Source organism: Alligator mississippiensis, chromosome 3 (assembly GCF_030867095.1).
Source record: "Alligator mississippiensis isolate rAllMis1 chromosome 3, rAllMis1, whole genome shotgun sequence".
Classification (NCBI taxonomy): Eukaryota; Metazoa; Chordata; order Crocodylia; family Alligatoridae; genus Alligator; species Alligator mississippiensis.
The window spans coordinates 146,065,318-146,085,931 of record NC_081826.1 but is presented as its reverse complement, the minus strand read 5'-3'; the positions used below and the strand labels follow the sequence as shown (position 1 = coordinate 146,085,931).

The 20,614-nt window shown below is 42.4% G+C and overlaps 1 protein-coding gene across 1 annotated transcript in view; it reads left to right on the top strand.

Annotated features, from left to right (window-relative positions):
* The window catches only part of LOC102562817 (dynein axonemal heavy chain 5), a 257,486-nt gene that overhangs the window by 40,805 nt on the left and 196,067 nt on the right, over positions 1-20,614 (top strand). Inside the window, exons 19-29 of the mRNA XM_059723533.1 lie at positions 3,637-3,844; positions 5,463-5,550; positions 5,675-5,798; positions 5,909-6,072; positions 9,675-9,767; positions 11,464-11,667; positions 13,098-13,178; positions 13,258-13,662; positions 13,827-13,945; positions 14,909-15,045; positions 19,688-19,850. Of these exons, the coding sequence (XP_059579516.1) occupies positions 3,637-3,844; positions 5,463-5,550; positions 5,675-5,798; positions 5,909-6,072; positions 9,675-9,767; positions 11,464-11,667; positions 13,098-13,178; positions 13,258-13,662; positions 13,827-13,945; positions 14,909-15,045; positions 19,688-19,850 (1,786 nt within the window). The remainder of the gene's footprint in view (positions 1-3,636; positions 3,845-5,462; positions 5,551-5,674; positions 5,799-5,908; positions 6,073-9,674; positions 9,768-11,463; positions 11,668-13,097; positions 13,179-13,257; positions 13,663-13,826; positions 13,946-14,908; positions 15,046-19,687; positions 19,851-20,614) is intronic.

Here is a 20,614-nt window from a genome sequence, read left to right as displayed (position 1 = left end):
CTATGGACATCACCCAGGTGCCATGTGTGGGGCATACAGCCACCAGGTGAGCAGACCACTGGGTCCCCTTCCTGCCTGCCCCCAGCAGTGAGAGGGGTCACAAATTTTAAGCTGACCCTCCAAAAGTTAGGTTCTAGACATAGAAGAATATAACAAATTTGTAAATTTTCCATATCTAAAATCTAATTAGTGGAGAGTCATCTTAAATTCAGTTCTTCTGGATTCAGGTAAATACAATAAGTGGATTTTAAAGTCTGGAATCTTCAAGTGTTGCACAAATTAGTATTTCTGGATAAAGGAGCATTTCCCTTTTATACTGCATGATACCTGTCACATTTGAGCACATTAAAGAGTTAAGCCTCAAGATACTTCTGTAAAGCAGGCAAAAATCAGTGTCTTCCTTTTGGAGATAGAGACATGAGGTGCAGATTAAGCAAATTGTTGCAATCTATGAGAAAACTGGGATTTGAATCTAGCTCTCTGCAGAATAGGTGCCTATTCATATGCAAAGAGGCTGCTCCAATGTGTTGTAATTATAGTGTGTCGGAGCAGGTTCGATTAATCGAGGCTGCTGGTGTGTGGTAATTATTGCTCTCCAGCAGACTCCAGTGTCTCGTGTACTAGCACCCCCACACTGAAAAATAGCAGTGGGTATGCTTTAACTAAAGCTCGTTTGAAACGAGACTCCTCCCCCCTGGCACGAACACAACCATGTTCAATTTAAGTCCCCATACAAATTTAGAATATCAGAAAACTAGTTAGGTAGAATCCTTTATATTGGATGCATCCTGGGTTAACTTGGGAACTCAGGAAAAAGTGCATGTAGGATTGCTTAATTTAAATGCATGCTGTTTAACATATTGAGTAGCTCATTTGTCCTTTTTTTCAATTATGATGACTGTGGCGGGTCAGTAGGGGGTGCTCCTGCATTGAGCCACCTGCCTCACTGTGTCCAACCACCTTCCAGGCTCCGAGTGCCTCCCTGGGGGTGCCTCACATCCAGCCAGACCACTTCCTGGAGCATACCTGCAAGCCTGGGGGTAACATTGCAAGCACCCAGAGTCTGGACTGATCTTGGACCTTCACCCTCTGGGAAACACAGGCCTAGTGGTCCTTGAGAGTACTTGACCCACTACAAGAACTTGGGGTGCTTCCCTCAGACTGAAGCACAAATAGTGGTCTCCCTTAGTCAGCCGAACCAAGGGGTCCCCAAGGCATAATCTAGACCAAATGAGTCTCCTATGCTAGGTACAAAGAAGAACCTTATTGGTTACAAGGAGTAGGTTTGGAATAGGGTACAGGGTAGAGCGATATCAGAGAAATCACTTAGAGCAAACAGTGGCATGGTAGCCTTTGATCTCATATCAGAGTTACTGCAAGCTGTATATCTAGTTAGATTTCAAGTAGCTTACACACAAGTATCATCCAGAGGCAGATGGAGATTTCCTCTGGAGGCAAGCAGTTCATTGACCACGAGTTTCAAGACAGAGAGAGAGTTTCAGATGATCCAACTTCTCTGAGAGTTCTCATTATGGCTGCTGCCCCCCCACCTGCCGGGCAGTCCTTAACTTATATAGACCTTATGGCCATGTGTAGACTAAACGAGGGGTGTGTGTGCGCAACACCTTAAAGCGGGCTAAGTGCTTTTGCACCGCTTTAATGGTGTTGGTGTTTGCACGCCTCGGCAGCGTATTGCGCGTTAATTCCAGCTGCTGTAGGAAATTCGGCAGCATAATGCACCTTAAATGACTTGGGGCACAGCAAACTAAAACTCCAAGGAGGAGTTTTAGTTTGCTGCCCCTACAGCCGCAGAGCGAAGCACTGGGCTCTGTGCAGCTCCGCAGTTCTGCAGGAAGCCTTGCAGGCAGCCTGGCAGCAGCCTGGGAAAGCAGGTTCCGCCCATACCTGATCCTCTCCCCCCCCCTCCGAGCTTGCCTGCCTACCTGAGCTGTGCAGGGGTCTGGTGCTTCCCTCTATGGCTGCGGTGCCCCTCGCCCCCCGGGACCGCCCGAGCCAGGTGCATGCAGGCAGGTGCCACCTGGGGGTGCCACCGCTGCAGCGGAGGGAAACATCAATCCCACCCCCCCAGCCCAGGGACTGCTCCGCCTGCTGGCAGCTCACCTTCCTCTCCCCACCAGAGAGGCAGGTAAGTCAGCAGGGTGTGCACACAACACGGGGGTTTAATTGGCCCTAAATTGAAGCAGTGTTTTTTAAAACCCACTGCTTCAATTTAGGGCCCCCATTTTGTCTACACACGCCCTATTGACCTTATTTACCTGATCCAATGAAGCCCAGCAGCTGTTGGCTACCGGTAACAAGTTTGTCAAGATCCAGCTCCCCCTGCACTGGTGATATGTCACAATGGGATCCAGTAATTATGTCTCCTGCCTTGCATGTGTGGCATGGTAGGAAGCATGATTGTTGAGATCCTGCATTGGATCCTATTGCATATTTACTTTAACATCTATCAGGGGCCATAGGTACCGATAAATGATGACTTACAAACTATGGCAACTGTGGGCACTTACACACCTGTGGGGAGCCTGCTCCAGCACCTTGGAGAACCAGCACATGGTAATTCTCACACTCCAGCAGACTCCAGCATCTCATGTATTAGCATCCCTGCACTGAAAAATGATGACGATTAGTCGAGTCTGCTGGATCACGTAAATTGGCATGCTATGGTAGCCTCATACATCATCTGTATCAGTGGTGCAGTGCGTCTGCATACTGAGAAAATGGCAGCAGCACGCTTTGAAATGAAACGTGTTCAATGTGCTTTAGTTCAAAGTGCCCTGCTACCATTTTCTTAGCGCAGGGATGTGCTGCACTGCCAATGTACCTGATGTGCAGGCACTTTCAATAAGTGTGGCTCACTAATTAGAAGTCCCCAGTGCTGCATCGGGAACACACATAAAAATGCCCTGTATGCCAATAGTGTGATATACCTTTACTATTGGTGAGTGCATTATTGCATTAAAAATAGGTTTAAACTTTCTGTGATTTTATTTATGCTTCTCTTTATTATGCAAATACAAAAAATGTATAAAAAATGTACAGTCCTCATCTTGCTTGTGGCTGATTTGTAGGGGTGGAAAGGTAAATAGAAGCTGAAGAGATAGAGGAGCATTCATTCTTTTTGTTCAAGACCTTGTCCTCTAAGATGGTTTAGCAGCAAGCATAATGTCTGTAGAGGGCTCACCTGTTCTCTTCCCAGAAAAAAATCAGAGCATAAATCTGTAAGAAGAAATTTAATAATTTAATGTACTAAGAACTTCATTTGAGAAATTCCAGACATTGCATTTATAAGCTGATTGTGATGATGGAATACTGAACTTCATTCAGAACCTTACATTGTATATGGGACTTTTTCCTGGGTGACCAAATTTATTTTTTCCTGGGCAGCCAGTTTATTCCCCAAGTCATAATCATCATACTTGTTTGTTCTTTTTCTTTAAAATAGTTTTAAGATTCACATTCTAGTTTTGGTTTCAGGCCTTTAATTCAGTACAGAATCGTTATTAAATTCAGTTCACGCCTGAAAAGCTAACTCTTTTGTATTCCAACATGTCACATATTTAAAAAGTAAAGACATGGTGCTATATTTTGTATGGTCTTTATTTTCTTGTTGTTTAGATATCAAGGAGGTGTATAATTCCCTTGAAGATGTGGGCCATATAGTCAAAGAAGCATCTGACACTCTGGAATGCAGAATTGAAAGAATTCTGCAGAATATGGCCAAAACTCCTCTTTTAATTCTGCCTGAAGATGAACCCATTGAAGTACCTGATTTCCTGGAGATGACACAAAAGCTTACCTTTGCAGCGGCTGGTACTCTGTCTCTGTAGGTTTAACTCTCATATAGTTTGTGGAATCTATGGGTAGAAATGGGTGTAACCTTACATTTCATTTGTGCCACCTGTACATTTTTTTTTGGCGGCACAAATGCTGAGCATATGGACCGCATTGGGCATTTATACACATACTTTTTTCCCATGACGTGCTAGAGATCCGCTGCTTCACTGATTAATTGAGTCTGCTCTGCATGTGAGCTGAAGCAAGCTGCACTGCACCATGTGCAGTTGTATAAGTAGTGAACTATGCATCAGTGTGCAGAAAATGGCTGTGGTGCGCTTTTGACCTAAACCACCTCTGTGGTGTTTTAGTTCAAAAGCACCCTGCTGCCATTTTCTCAGCCGGGCACTTTCTTTTCAAAGTGCCCACCAGTGCAACACGTGCATCTGTAAAGATGCCCATTACTTTTGGTTGCACCACATCGAAGGAAAATCAGTGGCTCAACAAAAGGTGGTAATAAACTCAGCCACTTTATTGTGGAGGACATAGGTGATGCGTAGTGGGGGGCATGTGTGCCCCTGACAGTGCTGGTGCCCCCCTAACAGTGAGCACTTCAACTGGTAGGGGGGCATGGAGAGCACTCGTAGTGCCCACCCTGAAATTGGCTCCACTGCATCACAGAGGTCGTGCCCTGCTGGTGCCCCCCCCAGACTTGGGAGGCACCAGTCACCCATGATGGTGGATGTCTCGCTATTTATCTGCTGCTTTTTCTGCTCAGGCAGGCCTGTGCCCTGGGTCTGGCTGAGTGGGGAAAAATGCTTCTGTGCTCAGTAGACATGAAGGTCTGGCTCGATGGGGAAAATCTCTTTCTCCTCCACTCAGCCTTGTAGAAGAATTCCCCTTGAGCATCTGCAAGTGTGGAGTGGGGAGTGCAAGTCCTCCCCGCCACCCATCTCCTGCAGAGGGATTTCCCCACATCTGCCTAAAAATGTGGAGGAGGGGAGGGGGACCCCTCTTCAAGTGCCCCCTGGCTGTGCCAGTAGGTGGATGGTGGGAAAATCCCTTGCAGAAGATTCTTCCACTCCCTAACACAGGTGCGTCTGCAAGCAGTAAGTCAGTAGATGTCTCTCCAGTGTGATCAGCTGTGCTGCAACATGTTGCAGCACAGCTGATCATGCTTCACAAATACTTCTGTTTCTAGCCTGTAACTGATTAAGTTCAGAATACTTCAGCATTTTAATCTCAGTTATAATAAAACTTAAGGTGTTACCTACAGTATGTTGCATCTTTACGTTGTAACTGTAATACTTATTTTTGGTTTTTTGCACTGAAACGCAATAACTCTAGCTGGATAAAGCATTAGCTCACCACATCTGAAAAAATACCAGTAATCCTCTTTTAAATGGCCATGAGATCTAGTTATACTGGATATATAGACTACAAGGTACAAAATGGGCTGCCTGATATAGCATAATTTAACATCTCCATTTTATAGTATGCCCAAGCAGTTGGAGCTAACTGAAAAGTTTACATTTGTTTATCTGCACATAGAGGCTTTTACTATAGGTTCCTCTGAAAAACAGCATTTACACGTTTTCTCTGGTTTTGGACTTTTTTAGTTCTTTCATTGATGATTTTAATCTGATATCCTTGATGGTTCTTTGTAGACAAAGCCAGCAGGTGGAACATTCTGTGTATGAACTGATAGACATTCTTAAGTACAGGTTGAAGCCAGAAGTCAAAAGTAGTCTTCAGGTAAGACATAAAATGTAACCAAGTAAGATTTATTTGATAAGCTGTTAAAACTGCCTGTACTTCATGTATGAATGGAATTATTTGGAAACTTTTTTATTTTTTTGCTTTCTCTTTGACTCTTCAGGATACGTTTACCTGCAAACATCCTGATGTGAAACAAAAAACACGCTGCCAGGAATGTCTGTCTTGCAGCTATTATAATCTCCTGGGGCAACTTTGTCAGAAAAATACTGACTCTGTAGTCAAATGTAGGTTTTAATTTTTAAATATTCTTAATTTTAAGCTTTTATAAGAATTTAAAATTCTCAGCTGTTTGTGGTCACTACAATAATTGCATATACGTGTTATATTCACTTAGGCACCCAGATTTCTTTAGAAGCTCTAAAACGTCGTTTACATGTTGCCAACTCTAAATATCAGATAACCAAATTGATAAAGGATCAAAGAGTTCCATTATTCAAAGCTGAAATTCAGTTGGCCATTCCAAATGTTGTCTTGAGACCAAGTCTTGATGAAATCCAGGTAACAGAAAAAAAGAACATTACAGTAATTTAAATAAGTTACTTGAAAATAGGTGTGTCTGTTTAAATCACACATAATGATACTAATGAGAAAAATAAGACTAAACTTAAAAATCAATGGTACATGAGGTTACATCTTGAGAGAAGAGAACTGAATCCAACAACCAACTTGTTACAATGGCCAATAAAAACAGCACTTATACTGGTGAGGTTATGCCTTTTATCTATAATTCTCCATTTGAACAAGGCAAATATTTCACAAGGTGTGCACAAGACAAAAGTGTTAAATTCAGTGCAAACAGTAAACACCTATTCAGCCTGCTCATTCCAGTTGTTGCTTTAGTTGCATCTGCTGAGCATATCAGTTTGCAACAACAGCTGTAAATAAGTGTAACTACCATACGACTGAGAGACATGAAAAATATTGCTGCCCTCTGAGGCCCAACTCTGAATGATTTAAACACTTGCAAAAGGCAAGAATCCTTTTGGAGGATATTTTTTATTGTACCAGCTGTATGGTTGGTATAGACATAGGCAAGCCTACAGGTATCTTAGTACCCTTAAACAGTTGCTTAATTTTAGGGGGTGTTGGTTGTAGCCATGTTGGTCTAAGGATATCACCAGACAAGGTTCTTTGAGTAAATGTGATATTTTTTATTAGACCAACTAAATAATTGGAAAAAATTTTCTTTGCAAGCTTTCGGGCACAAACACCTTTCTTCAGGCATAGGGAGAGTCTGCTGCTGTTTTGTGTTCTCCTGGATGGAATAGAAGCCAATATGCAAAATGTAGGTCTGTGAAAATGTAAATGTGTGGCAGTGAGGATCAGAGACCATCACTGCCACATATTTGCATTTTCAGGGCTCAGGCTCCCCACCCTGCTGCTCTGCCCCAGGGCCTCCACAGACTAGCGGGAGGGACCCGGTGCAGCAGGGCACAGCAGGGCCAGGCGGGGAAGCTCCTTGCCACTGCAAGCCCTGCGCTGCCGTGGTGAGGTGCTTCCTGCCCACCCAGCACAGGGTTGTGTCCCTCGCTCCTGCCAGACAAACACAGGTTGCCAGGGCAGCGTGGGTCTTGTAGCAGCAAGGAGCCTCCCAGTCCTGCTCTGCCCTGTTGGGCCAGGTCCTGCTCGTTGGGTTACAGAGGCCCCAGGGGAGGGCAGCAGGACTGGGAACCCCACCCACAGTGGGGGTTGATGATTGATGGTTTCTTTGATTTTCTTTTCCAAGATCTTTCCAGGGATTGAGGTCAAACTGATTGTCCTGTAGTTCCCTGGATCTTTCTTCCTTCTTTTCTTGAAAATAGGCACCACATTGGCCATTTTCCAATCTTCTGGAACCTCTCCTGAGCACCATGAGTTCTCAAATATCCTCACCATTGGCATGCTATGATGTCAGGCAACTCTTTTAGCACTCTTGGCTGCATTCCATCCAGACCAGCTGACTTGTGGATGTCCAGCTTTACAAGGTGTTCCCTCACAAGATCTTCACCAATTATAGGCATATGATTACCCTTACCCTGGTAATCCTGCATCCTGTCAGGCAGAATTATCCCTTTGGGCTGATGCAAAACTGAAGTAAAGGAATCATTGAGGAGATCAGCTTTTTCCTGTGTGTCAGTTGTCAGCTGCCCCATTTGCTTCAGCAAAGATCCAATGTTGCCTTTGTTTTTTTTTGACTTCCCACATATCTGAAGAAGGACTTTTTATTGTCCTTGATTCCCATAGCCAGTTTGAGTTCAGTTTGAACGTTAGCTTTTCTGGTCCGCTCCCTACAGGTGCGGGCCAGTGCAGTATAATCCTTCTTTGAGGTATTTCCCAACTTCCATCCTTTATAAGCTTCTCTTTTCTGGTTCAGGAGGTCCATGAGTTCCCTGTTGAGCCAAGGGGTCTCCCAGTCCTTTTGCTACCTTTCCTACAGGCTGGAATGGACTTCCCTTTTGCTTTTAGGATCGCATCCTTAAGGAGTGACCACACACTGTGGAGTCCCTTCCCTGTCAGATCATGGTCTCTCGGGACTCAACAACCAACCTCCTGAGCTTGTGAAAGCCAGCTTTTCTAAAGTCAAGGATTTCTGCATTGCTGACAGATTTGCCAGCTTTGTGATGGATAGAGAAAATGATCAACTCATGATCACGGTCACCAAGCTTCCCTTTGATCCTCAGGTCACTCACTAAATCTTCCCCTTTGGCCAGCGCCAGATCCAGTAGCGCCTTACCTCTTGTCAGCTTATAGACTTCTTGAGTAAAATAGAGCTCATAAGTGCAAGTGAGGAAGCTTCACAACCGATCAGATTTGGCAGTTTGCTCTTCCCATGAGATGTCAGGGTGGTTGAAGTCACCCACAGCAATCATGCACTGACAGTGTGCAGCCTCTCCAGTTCCCTAGAGAATTTGTGGTCAAGCTCTTCCTCCTGGTTAGGAGGTCAGTAATAGACTCCTACAGTTATATCCCCTTCATTATGTTCTCCACATATTATAACCAAGAGAGTCTCAAATCAGTTGGGAGCCAATCTCTGCTTGTAGGGAAGTGTACTACTCCTTCACATAGAGAGCTACACCCCTGCCCTTTCTTGCAACACAATCCCTCCTGTACAAGATATAGCCATCAATACCTGTGGTCAGTCATATGTGGAGTCCCAGCAGGTCTCTGTTATCCCTATGAGATTGTATACATTTTTGCTTAGCAGAAGGGCCAGTTCCTCCTGTTTGTTCCTGAAGCTCCTGGCATTTGTGTACAGGCAGCTAAATCTGCCATTGGAAGCCCTGGGCTTTCTTGTGATCTTAGAAGACCTCTTAGATTTTCCGTGATGAAAAACCCAAAATCAAATACCAATATTTATAGGTACTTTTAGTAAAGCGATTAAACCAAATTTACCAAATTGCTTTAAAATGGTAAATATATCAATAAAACATTGTGTTCAGTTAATGCTTATATATAGTGGCGTTTCATTTTAATAGCAGATTTTGATATTTTTAATCAGAGATTTTGTGACATTTTATCAGAGAATTTGCTATTTTTAAACAGAGAAAACCAGGATCCCTTCTTATCAGCAAGAAGGCCAACAGTGAAATGTAGTTTAAAAATACTATAGAAAGAAAGGTTTGTATGATGCCATAATTTACACGGCTGGAGATGAATGTTCAGCTGTTCAGATAAATATAAAAGGGCATTTTAACACAATTGTTAAAAGGGATTACGTTAATATTAACTGCCTCTGTTTACTCGTGTTCAAAATTGGTTATAATATAGTAATTATATCACAGTCCCCTATAAGGCTAAATTGCTATAAAAGTCCTTTAATATCTTCAGATAAAAGATAAGCTAGGATTATTAGGTAGTAGTTTAATCCATGTTAAATTAAACAATTTTTAAACTAGTTTAAACTTATTCTGGTGTAGATAGGACTTTATGGGACACCTCTTTCTTTTACAAGTATAGGAATTATTTGGGGTACCCTGTAATATGCCACTTAGTAGAATAATTCATGGCTAAAGAAAAAAATATAAAATGTGAAAGATGTGTTTTTTAGCCTTGATATTAAACACTTTTTAGCTAGGTCTGACTTTTATTTATGTTGATGGTGAACATTTTATTGTTTTCAGAATGCTGTAAACAAAGCAGTAAATATCATGTTGTCAATGGCCAGAGATTTACCATTATGGAAGTTTGCTCATTTGCATCATAGACAGCAGCAGGTAGAGTATTGTCTAAAACAATTTAAATGTTCAAGATCTAGATTTTCTAAATTCCCTTGAAAAAAATTTCTTATTTAGACTTGTAGTTTTTCTTTTTTTCCTAGTGAGGTACATAGAATAATTTGATGAAATATATATTTATGGGAACTCTTTACCTTAAATAATTAGTTAAATATAAGGCTATGTCAGTATGTTTCTTGAAAATATTTTCCTTATTTAAATAGCAACATAAGTTTCAATCTGCCTTTTACAAATAATTCTTATGCATCATGGGTAATACAAACTGTAGAAGAAAACAAACATTATCTATGTTTTCTTAGTTAATTATGTATAATAAAACAGCATTTGTCTTCTCAAGCAAAAACTACATCTGTATTTACCCAGCAAACCTGGAATGAACTTGTTAGGTCTCTCCTGGATCACTCGCAACAGCTACTCTCAATGTGCCAGAGACTATGGTCTCAAAAGGGGACCAAGAGGGATAGCCCAAAGCATTCTTACTGGTACAAGTCTCGGTTTGGAGCATACTGGCCTGAATGTGTGGGTATGACAAGTTCAGGAATGACCTGGCCAGGATTCACCACCCCGAAAGTTTAGACATGTCCTGGATCACTGCGCCCTTCAAATGGGGGGAAAAGCTGGCTCCGCTATCAGGAAAGGGAAAGAAAATGTGCTTCATTTACAATCTGGTCCTAAATTTGAACATTAACAATGTTTTAAGATTTGACTTCTAGTCTTTGATGTTTACCTTTACCTATTATTTTAGTATTAAAAGTGCTGATATGCTCAAAAAAGGGGCTCTTAAAAATTGTGTTAATGTATTCGTCAGATCTTTTCTTTATTGGCTTTTAGAATTATATCTGATAACCTTCAGTCACAGAAGTAACATTTTTACTACTCTTTGCTGCTATTAGTCTTGCAGAGTTAAAACAACCCAGAGATTCAATTTCTCCTTGTGTATCACCAGGAAAGACTTGGTAACTAAGGGCATTTATACACATACATTTTTGCGCAGAGACACTCTAGAGATCTGGCGTGTCAGAGCAGACTTGATTAATTGAGTGTGCTTTGGACACGAGCTGACACGCACTGCACTGCACTGTGTGCAGTTGTATAAGTGGCAAAATGCATGTCAGCGTACAAAAAATGGCAGTGGTGCAGTTTTGAGCTAAAGCATCTCCAGTGTGTTTTAGTTCAAAAGTGTGCTGCCTCCATTTTCTCAGCACTGACATGCATTTTACTGCTTATACAACTGCATGCGCTGCAGCACCAGGCACTTTTCAAAGTGCCCACCGCTGTGGCACATGCATGTGTACAAATGCCCTTAGTTTCAAAGGGTCACTCAGTGCAACCTATGTCACTTTTTATTTGAAGAAAGAATTAACTAAATTTTCATCTCAGATTCAAGGCAGGATTCCTACGGCTGGCAATCAGGGATAAAAAGAACTAGTAACATTTCATTGAGAGATAATAAATGTGGAACCCCATAATGCCATTTTTACGCAGTCACTTTTAAGAATAGAATTATAATCCATCAAAATGATCCAATCAGAGAGAGGTGGTGGTTCATAATTTTTTTGGTCTACAGTTTTTATCTACCTTCATAAATGAGATATTGTGCTTATAATTCAGTCATTCTTATTTTAGTATGTCTGGTAAAACTGCCAGACATATTGACTTACTTATTCTATATCAGATTGAACAGGCTGCTGCCATAGAGCTTGGGGATGAGAGCAAACTGACAAAGATGGTAGCACTGAAACCTTTGGACAAACAGATCAGTGAACACAAAGATATAAACAAAGTAATAATCCAGCTTAGCACGATAATTTCATCTCTTAAGAATGATGCTGCGAAAATTTTGAAGAGTTTTAGTAAATTCTCAAACATCTGGAATCAGGTTAGCTACCTATTAAATACACTTTATCACTTTATTGAAAATTTATTTTTTTACTGATGAAGCTTCTTTTAGTTCTGTTGATAGAACTTGTGTCCTTTAGAAATTACATGATTTTGCCTGTCCTGTGCATCTTCTCCTTGTAAACATTTTCTAGGAACAATTGGTTTATTTTTCATATTACAGATAGACTAGATCTCACAGTGACTTATGATGTAGATCTTTGCACCTTCTGACTAGTGCAGTCCAGTGCAGAGTAATATTAAGTAGTGACATCTTAAGCAGGAAAGATAAACTACCAACCCTACCTACCAAAAAATGTTATTGTCAGCCTGATCTTCGAGATTGAGCATGAAGCACGCCATCTACTGACTGTTTCCAGCCTTCACAGAAAATGAAGCAACATTCATATCACAGAATAGTGACAATCCATCTCCAGCTATATCTAGCATCTGCTGACGTTCTGGATTCTTTGCAATCATACTTTTAGACCGAGGCTTGATATGGAGAAAACGCCAAAGTTTCTTGACAGCTGCTTCTTATCCACAAAAAATAGTATATGGAGATCTTCGAGCATCAGTACTGTCTCTCTTCAGTGGCTCAGCTGTGGTCTTCGTCATCAGTGATACTTTGATGACACACCATTCTGTCTCCCTCTTAGCATCTGCGATCAGTGTCATCACACAAACCTCACAAGGCCAGCAACAGATTAGCACTTAGATGAAAATTAGTTGGCTAAAAGTAAATCTAGAAAGAACCAAAGAAATCCCTGAGGCTGAAGTTCACAGAGAAACTTCAACCTTTTGTGCAGAACATGGGAAACAGCCTCATTAAAAGAAAAAACAGCATACTAATGCTTTTTCCTATAAAATGAATTGATGGCATCTTTTCCACATGTGTGCAACAAAATGATTAAGACTCAAATATGCCCCAAATCTGTATTAGTAGTCATAAAGTATAGGTAAAACATACAAGAAGAAAGGAGGCTGTTGAGCTGTTAGTCGTTGACAGGTGACTGGATATAGTTTCTTCAACTGCAAAATGATACCCTTGCTGTTGGCGGATTTTAGTCATTTTGCAAAGGATGAACGGAAAAGGAAGGGAAGTAATTATTCCCAGTGCAAGTTTAGCAGCTTAATTGCTGACTGGCTGACTCAATTGACACATTTGGAGTGGTGGCAGGCATTCTTATTTTTATCAGTTTCTTTGCATAGATACAAAAAAGTGCTTCACACAGGGAATAGGAAAAGGACAAGAAAAAGAAAAGTAAGTTACGTCAAATAATTTATAAAATTTAAATTAGATCTTAAGCCCTTTGAGACATGGAACATATCTTCATACGTGTTAACATAGCACCTAGCACAGTTAGGAGCTCTGGAAGCTACTATAATTGAAATGTTAAATAATAACCAAAAAATCTCCATTTTATGTAGGAGCCAGAAGAAAAAGTAAAAGAGTTTCTAGAAACAAATCCAGTGATGTCTGAATTCCACACTCAGCTTAGTTACTTTTCTGTAAGTACTACCTTAAACATCTCTGCTGTACGGAGAAAATTTGTAGTGCGGTAAGGATGATATTTGTTTTTATTTTTAGCTATTAGAAATCCAAATTAGAGAATTGCCAAATCATTGTGTATTGGAATCAGTGGATTTTGCAACAGAATCTTTGAAAATGGCCTTAATTCAGGAATGTCGTTTGAGACAGAGAACATTTGGATTAGCTTTAAATAAAAAATCTGCCGTAGACATGGATGAAATTTATGCATTCATTGACAATCTCAGCAAGCAATTAATCAGGCCAATCAATGATCTTGATGATGTGCGCAGCGCAATGGAAGCACTAAAGGAAATTCGTGAAGTTGAGATAAAAATAGATATAACAATTGGACCTATAGAAGAATCTTACTCTCTGTTACATAAATATGATCTGCTCTTTCAAGATGGAAACACAGAGAGAGTTGATGGGTTATCTTATTCATGGAAAAGCCTAAATACTCAGGTACTGTATCTTTAACACTTCTCAAATTTTAAATGGGAGTTGTTCTTATTCTTATCAGTATTTTTGTGTCAAATTATTGGAAAAGAGCTAATTTATTTTAAATATTTGCTTATTTAAAATCTTCCAATTTTTTTCACTTTTATGCATGTATTTGTGCATGGCAGGCACTAAGAACTCAGGACTTATTACTTAAAGCACAACCAGCCATGAAAAAAGATTTACTGGATGGTGTTAAAAAGTTCCAGGTGGATACTGTGGAATTTTACAAAGACTATGATGATAAGTGAGTGACTTATGATGCAGTACAAAGTATACTGGTGACAGTTCTCAAGTGCTATACAGATGTTTCAGGAAACAAATAAAGAATTGCAAAAGTCAAGCTCCATGTGGAAAAAATATGCAGTTTGAGGGGGAAAAAATCTCAATATGTATGACCATTAAAACACAGTTAGATAACCATTGTCAAAGATTCATTTCTTATAACAGTAATTTCAGTATAGGGTTCACATATGAAATTGCAAAAATGTTATTAAGTTTGGAAAAAAAGAAGAATCAGCCAACATAATCTCAAAAAAATACTTTTTAAGGAACTGAATCCAAATGAAACCTGATACCTGTACTTTAGATATGTATGTTTTGATTTCTGGAGTAGCCCTGGTCTTGAAAACCTTCCTTCAAAGGAAGCAAGTAACAGATTACAAATCTTAATTTGAAGTTTATGAGTAGCTCTTTCGAAGTTAAAGCATAAAGCCCTCTGGAACATGCTTCTCGGTGCACTGAGCCATGTATGCATGCAGATTTTAATTTAGGTCTAAAATTAGTAAACCCATATTTTAATTGCTCAATTTTGTTTCCTTTACCAATTGTTGCAGTCTTTTTTTCTGAGTTATGTTTGCTGTCTCTCCCCATTTTTACTAGAAGTGGGACTTTTATTACAGTATATTTTTAAAACAATAAAAAATAATGTGAAATGATGAAGAAAAATAAAATATTAGATTTTGTGAGTTTGTAGTAACACAATATGCTAGATACCATAATGAATGTTTTCACCACAATATAGTTTTGACTCAAGAAGGACAAGGCATCTGATGTTAAGGCATAAAAGTTAATCCTTGGGAAAAAATATTTTAGAAGTATTTTGTAGTGTTCAGAGCAGGGGAATTTTCCATTAAAACAATTGTTCTGTTGCACTTTCTTGGGAAAACTGATGTCTGTACCTCAGATATGTATGTTTTGGTTTTCACAGTGGCCCTGGTGTGGAAAACCTTCCGCCACAGGAAGCAAGCGACAGATTACAAATCTTCCAAGCCAAGTTTGATGAACTATGGAGGAAGTACATCACTTTTTCTGGTGGGGAGGAATTATTTGGTCTTTCTGTCACAGGTAAAAATGCCACAGCTGGAATTCAATACCACTGCAAAATTATATTAGTCAGGAATTAATGGGATTGCTGTCTTTCTAGTAGCTTTGTCCATAAATGTTGGGTTGTTATGAGATGCCTTCAACAGCGTATTCTTCTGGAGTTTGTTTTTGTAATATAGACAGTAAAACTACTTCTGACGGAGGCCTATCTTTTGTCACTACTGGCAAGCAGGGGGGGCCGCAGCTGCTGCCTCTGTGGCACAGCCCCGACAGGTGAGCCCGGAGCCAGCGCAGGGCCCAAGCTGGCAGTGGGGGCGGGTTACAAGCTGGTGCTGAGCACGGGAAAAGCAGCCCCATGGCCGGTGCCTCACACTGCAGCCGCTTGCAACCCACGTGGGGCTGCCTGTGCCTGCTCAGGACAGCCCCACACAGGCTGCAAGCGGCTGCAGCAGGGAGCACCGGCCACGGGGCAGGGGAGGGGCCACTTTTCCCCAGGCTCAGCTTTTCCCCAAGCTGCTTTTCCCTGGGCTCCTCCCCTCCCCTGCCCTCCCCACCCCCCACCTTACCCGAGGTTCCGGCTCCATGCAGCCACATGTTTCCAGGCCAGAAGCCCCTGCTGGGGCTTCCAGCTGAGGGGGTGGGGCCGGGCAGGCCCTTCTGTTCCAGGAGTCCGCTGGGGCTTCCCCTGGGTCCTACTGTCCCTGGTTCCTCCCATTTTTGACAGAGACCAAAGACAGATTTAATATTTATTTTCTAAAAATTTTTGGGGCCCTGCAGGCCAGATAGAATGGCCTTGTGGGCCGGATCCAGCCCATGGGACATATTTTGCCCACCCCTGGTTTAACCCCAGCATTTTTTCCTGCCTAGAGCAGGAGGTCGGACTTGATGATCTACAAGGTCCCTTCCGATCCTAGAAATCTATGAAATCTATGAAATAAAACACTCAAAGCTCCTCCTGAGTCACCATGCCTCTGCAGCAGCCTCCTCCCCATTCTTTGGACCTCTCTGAACCCCTGGGTTACCTGATCCTTGCCTGCCTGAGCTGGCAAAAGCTCTCTTCCACACATAGTTCCAAGCTGCACTATGCCTCTGCCTGAAAAACTCAGGCTTATAGACCCTGAGCTCCTCCTCTTCCAGTCAGGTGCTCTCCTGACTGGCCACAGGTTTATCCTCTCTACCTGATGGGCAGCTTACTGTGCCTAGGTTGCAGCAGCTCCCTTGCTGCCTTCCTTCTCACAGCTAATCCCTGTTGAGCTGTCTGGGGCCCTTTCTGCTGCAATCTCTCCATCAAAGTAACAGGAACACCCTGGTTCTCTGTTATAGCCCCATCAGTCTTTCCTTCTTGGGTGTCCAATGGGTCAGCTTTCAGAAGATGTGGAAGGTGCTCACTGCTACACCTACTCTATAGCTTTTGGGCACCCTGCTGGGATATAACTGCTGTAGGTTCAAACTCTCCAAGACACAGAAGGACCTAGAACTCAGATCTCTTATATCCTGGGCACATACTTTAACCACTAGACTATTGATGGGGAGCCCCATGTTGTCTGTGTAAATATCTCACTGTCCTGGGCAAATGGAATATGCCATATTAAGTCAGCAGGCCCGGATGAGCTCCGTCTGAGGGTACTGAAGGCACTGGCTGATGTCATTGCACAGCCACTGGCGGGAATATTTGAGCACTCATGGCACACGGGCCAGGTCCCAGAGGACTGGAAAAGGGCCAGTGTGGTCCCTATTTTCAAGAAGGGGAGGAAGGAGGATCCAGGCAACAATAGGCCAGTCAGTCTCACCTCCATCCTTGGCAAAGTCTTTGAAAAGATTATTACGGCTCATATATGCGAGAGCTCAGCAGGAAAAATTATGCTGAGGGGAAACCAGTATGGGATCGTAGCAGGTGGATCATGCCTGACTAATCTAGTCTCTTTTTATGACCAGGTACCAAAACATCTGGATGCAGGAGTAGGGGTTGACATCATTTACTTAGACTTCAGGAAGGCCTTCGATACAGTGTCCCACCCCATACTGGTGAACAAGTTAAGGCTGTGACATGGGTGATTACACAGTCCGGTGGGTGGCAGATTGCCTAGAGGGTCGTACCCAGAGAGTGATAGCGGATTGGTCGGTATCGACCTGGAAGGACGTGGGCAGTGGGATCCCACAGGGCTCGGTCCTTGGACCGATACTCTTCAATGTCTTCATCAGTGACTTGGGCGAGGGATTGAAGTGTACTCTGTCCAAGTTTGCGGATGATACAAAACTGTGGGGAGAAGTGGACACACCGGAGGGCAGAGAACAACTACAGGCAGACCTGGACAGGTTGGACAAATGAGCAGAAAACAATAGAATGCAATTCAACAAGGAGAAATGCAGAGTGCTACACCTAGGGAGGAAAAATGTCCAGCACACCTACTGCCTAGGAAATGACCTGCTTGGTAGCACGGAAGTGGAAAGGGATCTTGGAGTCCTAGTGGATGCCAAGATGAACATGAGTCATCAGTGTGACGAAGTCATCAGAAAAGCTAACTGCACTTTATCGTGCATCAGCAGATGCATGACAAACAGAACCAAGGAGGTTATGCTTCCCCTGTATTGGGCACTGGTCAGACCGCAGTTGGAATACTGCGTACAGTTTTGGGCGCTGCACTTCAAGAGGGATGTGGATAACCTGGAGAGGGTCCAGAGAAGGGCTACTCATATGGTTAAGGGCTTGCAGGCCAAGCCCTATGAGGAGATTATAGGGCACCTGGACCTCTTCAGCCTCCGCAAGAGAAGGTTGAGAGGCGACCTTGTGGCTGCCTATAAATTTATCATGGGGGTGCAGAAGGGAATTGGTGAGGCTCTACTCACCAAGGCGTCCCTGGGGGTCACAAGAAATAATGGCCATAAGCTAGGAGAGAGCAGATTTAGACTGGACATTAGGAAAAACTTCTTCACAGTTAGAGTAGCCAAAATCTGGAATGGGCTCCCAAGGGAGGTGGCGCTCTCCCGTACCCTGGGGGTCTTCAAGAGAAGGTTAGATAGGCATCTGGCTGGGGTCATCTGAACCCAGCACTCTTTCCTGCCTATGCAGGGGGTCAGACTCGATGATCTATTGAGGTCCCTTCCGACCCTAACATCTATGAATCTATGTATATGCGGAACGTTAAGTAGAATCCCAAGTACCTGAATGTATGTTACCACAGGTTAAAATTCCCCATTGGAGTAAATGGAGAGCTATGCACTACCTGCATCACTGTGGATGTGTCTCTAGAGGCATCTAAATGCATTTACTACGCCACCCCCCCACCTCCGGGCTTATTTGGCTAACATTGTATTTTCTGTAACCTAGTTGTGTTCCCTTCCCCATCCCCATCCCTCTAATGTTACTTCCTTACTCCAGTGATTTGTATTTCCCTACTGGCTTTGTCATCTTTTTGGATTCACAATCCTAAACATCTACTAATAAACTTCAATCTATTCAGTAAATGGATGAGGCACTGGAGAAGTTCCTGCCCCATCATGAGCAGTGGCCGGTGTTAAAACCCAGAGCCACCTCCCTTGCATGACTGCCCCCATTTCACTGAGCCACCAGCCTTTTGACTTGTTTTCCCTAGTCCAGTATTTCTCCCTTTCTTGACTGCCCAGGGAACTAACCTCAAGAGGAAAGCTTGAGGGCAGTATGCGTAGTGCCTAGCCTAGGGGTGTCCAACTTCTTAGTGACCAGGGGCTGTCTGCCATGTAGTGCAAGCTATGGCCCCCCAGACTGCGTGCTCCCTCCTACTGCACCACATGTGGGTGGCAATTGTATCACATATGCAGGTGGTGCCCCCCCACCCTCACTATGCACACGGGTAGCTCCAAACTTAGCTCCCTTGCTGCCCTGCTCCACAGATTCTCCTGGTGCTGAGGGAAAAAGCAAAAGCTGAGAGAGGGAAGAAGAGCCTAGAGACCCTGGTGGTAGCAGCAGCCAGATAGGAGCCCTGGGCCACACATTGACCCCTTACAGTTTGCTTGTGGCCTCTGGACTGCCAGATGGACAGCCTTGGCCTAGATCCCCACCTTCCTCCCCTTGATGCTGGAAAGTAGGAAATACAAGTTCAATCTCACACTTAATGAAGGGGTCTGAAAACCAGTTCTGCTCCCTAGGCAAGAGCTCTATCTACTAAGCTACTGGACCAAAAGGTAAGAAGGCTTGCTAATGCTTGCTAACAACTACTACTGTGGGACTTACCAACCTTACCTGTCTACTGAGGTAATTCTATTTTGCTAAGCATATTTGGGCATGCAATTGAATTGCAAACTATGCCTAGATGCCAGAAACAATAGTTGCATATCTGTCTACATGCCATTTAAACACACAAAGTGAAATAGGAGTTAGTCCTAGATGGCTAGTGGATGAAATAGAAATAGGGGTGAGTATTACCCACATAATATGGTCATATTTACTATATAAATAAGTAGTCATATGTTGACTGAAAGCTAAAGTATTACTATACTATAGGCCAGTATGTCTCATGGTGACTGTTTAAGGGACTATGTGAGGAGTAAGATGCTACTCAGTTTAAGTGGCAAAAACTGATGTGTGTGTTTATTAAATCTTCATTTTAGAATGGATTATAATTTACATAACTATTTTGATACCTAATCAATAATCACAACTTGCCTCTCTTAAAATTTGAAACAGAATATCCAGAATTGCAAAAAATAAGACGTGATCTTACATTGCTTCAGAAACTTTATGGTCTCTACAATTCAGTTATTGATAAAATTAATGGATACTATGAAATACTTTGGAGTGACTTAGACATTGAAAAAATTAACAACGAACTTACAGATTTTCAAAACAGGTAAGTTGTTTATTATATATTCAAGTGAATAGTTTTTCCTTCCTCCTTCCTTGTTTGTTTATGCTGAATTTGCAGGTAGTTCCTTGCACATGCTATCATATTTACTCAACTACAAGACAACCCTGCTTATAAGATGACCCCTCCAATAATTAGATTTGATATATGGAAAATGTATAAATTTGTTATAATTTTCCAGTCATAACTTTTCAGGCCTGTGGTTTTCTGTCACCTCTGCAATGTGCTTCAGCATAATCTGGAGGATACTCATTTTAGCAAGATTATAGACTCTCTCTTGGAGAAGGTCATTGCTGCCTTTGGACATTGTGGCTGCTGACAGATGTGAAAAAAACTGTGCTTTGCCAGAAAAGGAAGTGCATTAGTTTGACCCAGCTTCCCAGTGTCTGTAAAGCTGAAGTGTGCAATCTATACAGATTTTGGGCTAGCTGGGTTACATTAACACAATGCCTCTTCTGGGCATGCACTGCACTTGGCACAGGGGGCCACTGAGTTTTCAGTAAAGTTCTGGGGGGTGGTTCCCATATCTGTAAGCAGCCTATGGTCTTTCTAACAAGCTGTGGGTCATACCAAGGACGTTGAGCCATTGTCCAGGGTCCTTGGAGAATTCCTGAATGCCCTAAATCTTGTCATAGCAGAATACATCTCTTTTTCTACTGACCCTGATGCTTCAAAGATGATTATGTTGGAGTTTCAGTAGATCATGAACTTTGCCCCTGTCTAGAGGGCAGTACACTATATTTATGTCA